General features: G+C 48.3%; 1 protein-coding gene across 1 annotated transcript; it reads right to left on the reverse strand.

Moving 5' to 3' along the window:
* Positions 1 to 514: 514 nt before the first annotated feature.
* On the reverse strand, positions 515 to 3,611 carry P2RY1 (purinergic receptor P2Y, G-protein coupled, 1). The gene has a single exon (XM_012642872.1). The coding sequence runs from the start codon at positions 2,786 to 2,788 to the stop codon at positions 1,667 to 1,669; it is 1,122 nt and encodes a 373-aa protein (XP_012498326.1). The 5' UTR covers positions 2,789 to 3,611; the 3' UTR covers positions 515 to 1,666.
* Positions 3,612 to 4,315: the final 704 nt, after the last annotated feature.

The raw sequence follows: 4,315 nt of genomic DNA on the forward strand, positions 1-4,315 counted from the left end.
GACACTAAGGTTCTTTCTTGCCTTAACATAAAGCTCCGTATTGCTTTACTTGTAAAGTGCTTTCAAACAAGTTACTCCACCATCAGTTGCAAACTCTGATGATGACTTTACAGGGTCTTGCTTTCAAAATTAAAAAGGCTTTGACACTTGATTTATTTGTTTGGGGTTATTAACTGCATTACCTAACCTCATTTTTCTCATTACATAGAATCTGAAGGACTAGAAATGCAGCAATTCAATATTCATTGAAAGTTATTAAAGTTGTTGAAGCATTTTACAAGTTTTTCACTAACGCCTGACAGAGAACAACTGTAAAAGAACACACTGACCAGTAATCTTCTCTTCTACAGCTTACTTTTCAGTGTTATAGTACCTTAGCTACTTAAATTTAATTCTCCTTATTTTTCTTCCCATATTTTTTTCTTTAAATATTATGATGTAAGATTCATTAAAAGATAATAACTTCCCATTCTATCAATGCAACCCATACAAATTCTGCCTACTTCTTCTTTTCATATTGCCTTTAATACTTACAAACACTTTGAAGAAGCATCAAAAGCCTTTTCTACCAGGATTTTAATTCAAACTAAAGTCATTATTCTAAAATGTCTTTGTCCACCCCCAGTTGCCACATACATTCGAGAGTATACTTGCAGGCTCTGTGTTGTGGATGACTGTCAACCACTCCTGTTCTGAAATACTATCCTCCTGCTCAACATCCCTCAACTTGCTAACAGTTATTCAACTTTACTCAAGCTTTTGGTCTATAATTTATCTGTGCTTTTTAAATTGTTTTTACAGATGTGAATCATCACTTGTCCTGGAACACAAACAAAGTCCTAAAGGCATTGCACAGCAGTGGTGCAAATAAATGCTCTTTATCACAGAAGTCTAAGAGAGTTCATGGTGTTTACAAGGAAAATACATGCACTTTAATGATTCTGAATGCATTTTACCAGTAAGATAGTATATGCAGGCTTCCGCCATCAAACATTTAGCAACCAATGTATACTAAGTAGTTCGCCAGAAATGACTGGAAAACAATCATTTTTCAGGCTTTTAAATCCATTGACTTTACTTTTCTATCAAATTTCCTGAAGAAACTCAGTCAGCTATCATCTATAGTTGTAAGACACTGAAAGACATCCAGCTCAAAGATCTGTTCATCTGATACTGAATGAACTGAGTTTAGTATTTTGCTATTCTGTGCTAAATATTTTTGAGAATGTGGATTTTCAATTTGTTCCTACCATGGATTATTAACAACAAGAAAGGTTAAACAAATCACAAACTATAATTCAGGTGGCTAGTTTTCTTGGAGAAATTACTAGTATCAAAATAGCCCCATTACTTACATGCACACAGCCTTTAAACAGAAAAGCTTGTAAACTTTAAAGGCAGAAGAGAAAGTAAATGTTTAACTAAGTAGTATTGTTTTATTATACATACTTCTAGTCAGAAAGAAACGAGACTTTGAAAGCAAACCCGAACAAGTTAAGTGTGGATGTGGGCATTTCTACTTCTATTAATTTTTTTCAACTCACTACTCTCTTAGTTTGAATTTTCTCTAAACTTACTAGAAACTTAAAAGGGGAAAAAAAAAGCACTTGGCTCTGTTAAGCATCCTACCATGTTACAAAAGTGAGGTTTGGGGATTCCTGTGCCTTCACAAGCTTGTATCTCCATTCTGCTTGAACTCAGATAAAATATTTAGGGTCATGTCTTCACTCTTGGATTGCAAATTTGCCTCACTTCTTCTGGAAGCTTTCCTGGTCGCCCGTGAGAGTCTCCTTCTGAAAGTATCTCCTGCCAAGAAATAGAGAATGGGGTCCACACAACTGTTGAGACTTGCTAGACCTCTTGTTACCTGATAAGTGGCATAAACCCTGTCATTGAAAGCACACATTGCTGGGGTCTGAAAATCCAGCCGGGCCCTCAAGTTCATCGTTTTCATCACATGGAAAGGGATGTAAGACACACCAAAAACAGTCAGTACAATAATAACCAGGTAAATCGATTTTCTCCTCAGAGGAGAGTTGTCCAGGTCTTTGTAAATCAAAGCTCTAACAATTAATCCGTAACAGCCCAGAATCAGCACCAAGGGGACACAGAACATGGCCACGGTGGTACACATGCTGTAGATGAAATAACTTCGCAGGTACTCGTCTGAGGTGGTGTCATAGCAGGTGATGGTTTTATTTTTCCGGACCCCGGTGCCCGAGTAGAAGAGGATAGGGGAGATCGCCGCCACCACGACGAGCCACACCAGCACGCTGATACAGACCGCGTTCTTCTTCTTGAGCCTGCCCAGGGACTTGAGTGGGTACACCACACCGCTGTACCGGTGCGCACTGATGCATGTCAGGAACAAGATGCTGCCATAGAGGTTCACATGGAAGATGAACCTCTGCAGTTTGCACATGGCGTCCCCGAAGATCCAGTCTGTCTTATTGAAGTAGTAGAAGATGAGGGCTGGCAGAGTCAGCACGTACAAGAAGTCGGCCAGAGCCAAGTTGAACATGTACACCGAGATGCCGCTCCAGGGCTTCATATGGAAGACGAACATCCAGATGGCCACGCTGTTGCCCAGGAAGCCGATGATAAACACCAAGATGTAGACAGCCGGCAGGTAGTAGAACTGGAAGCCCGTCTTGGTCAGGGCGCATTTGAAGGAGCCAGAGACCGCGGCAGTGGAGGCGACAGTGGTGTTCCCCCAGGACGAGCCCGGGCCGGCCAAGAAGGCAGCGTCCGTCCCGTTGGGGACAGCCGGCCACAGCACTTCGGTCATTCTCTCCTCCCGGACTTAGGCGGAGGCTCCGAGGGGCAAGCTGCGGCGAGAGAGCGACGGCGGCACGGGGCTCAGCGAACATCGGAAACCCGGCGAGCGGAAGGGAGTGGGCGCGGGGGACCCCCGCGGGAGGGGGAGCGCGGGGACTCGCCCACGCCGGCTCCGGCCCCGCGTTCGCCGCGGGCCATGAAATCCGTTTGGGGCTGCGACAGAACTGGGCAGGCGGGCAGGCCGGCAACTTCCCCGTCCGGCGGGCAGCGGCGAGGTTACACAACAGGGAGCGCAGGGCACCGCCACCGATAACTTTCCGAGTGCGCTTTTGCTAAGCGCCGCGGGTCCGCGCTGCAAAGCGCGCCGGAGGCGCAGCGAGGTCAAGCTAAACTCGCTCCGCTGCGCCCTGGCGTGGGGAAGGCGCTCCCCAGCCTCCTTCCCGCAAAGAGCAACTTCATGTGGACATCTTCCTCCTCCGTACCTTGGAAATAAACAGCTCGCTTTCGGGGCTCCTCGTCTCTACCTGCGCCCACCCCGCGCTCAGCGTTCGGGGGCCATCAGAGCGCGTGTGGCTGCAGACCCGTGCGCTTCGGAATCGCGTACTCTTCGCGGTCCGCTCAAGCTCTTCCCGAGGCCCTGCTCGGTCCTGAGTGCAGGGGGCAGGCGGGAGAGCTCCGCTCCCCGCGAGGGTGGGCGGAGTTTGGGCACCCGAGCGAGTCCGCGCTCCGCTGGGAAGCGAGAGAGGCGTGCCTCAGCCAAGCCCGCCCGGCAGCCAGCCCGCACCCTCCAGGGGTCAGGGGGAAACCAGAGGCGTCTTCTGGAGTGTCGGTCTCCGCCGTGGCCGGGTGCGCTCAGCCTCTGCCAGGCCGCGGCTACCAGGGTCGGCAGCGAGGGCGAGGGGTGCACTCAGTCAGAGTTCGCTGCTGGCAAGCGATTGGCCCACGAGCGCTCCTTCGCTCTTCCGCCAGCTATCTCGGCAAAGTGAAGTTGCTGACACACAGGAAACCCTTCTGACAGCTCAGAGGCTTCTCTGCCTACAGCCCCAGAGCCCACCAGTCGGTGGCAGAAGTCTAGGGCCTCCAAGAACCACGCCAGGTGTTTGCAGGCTCCAAGCAGCCAGCAGTCACCAGCTGGGAACGCCCTGGCGTTGCAGAACGCCTCTCTTCGCTGGGACCGAATTCCTGGCACATGCAGGAACCTGCTACTCCGAGAGGGCTGAGCCTCCAAAGAAGTGAGGGTTGGGAGAGGAGCGTGGAGTCCTCCCTTCCTGCCCTTATCTGTTTTGCTTTTTTTTCCTTTTTATTCCAGTACTGTTTATTAAATTAACCAAATGCTAAAAACTAATATCACTAGTAACATCAATGTGAGAATTTCCAAAAGTGTTTTGTATTAGTCGATACTTCATGTTGCATCAGCACAATTGGTCTCGATAGATACCTAACACCTACCCGGCAAAGCAAGCTCCCCAAATCGTCCTGTCTAGTACATTTAATTAAAGATCAGAGACCAAAATCAATCCTCTTGGAAATAATGTGA

This window comes from Propithecus coquereli, unplaced genomic scaffold (assembly GCF_000956105.1).
Source record: "Propithecus coquereli isolate 6110/MARCELLA unplaced genomic scaffold, Pcoq_1.0 Scaffold19, whole genome shotgun sequence".
NCBI lineage: Eukaryota > Metazoa > Chordata > Mammalia > Primates > Indriidae > Propithecus > Propithecus coquereli.

Coding starts and splice junctions, on each gene's coding strand:
- P2RY1 (XM_012642872.1), bottom strand. CDS start 2,788: ATGACCGAAGTGCTGTGGCCGGCTGTCCCCAACGGGACGGACGCTGCC.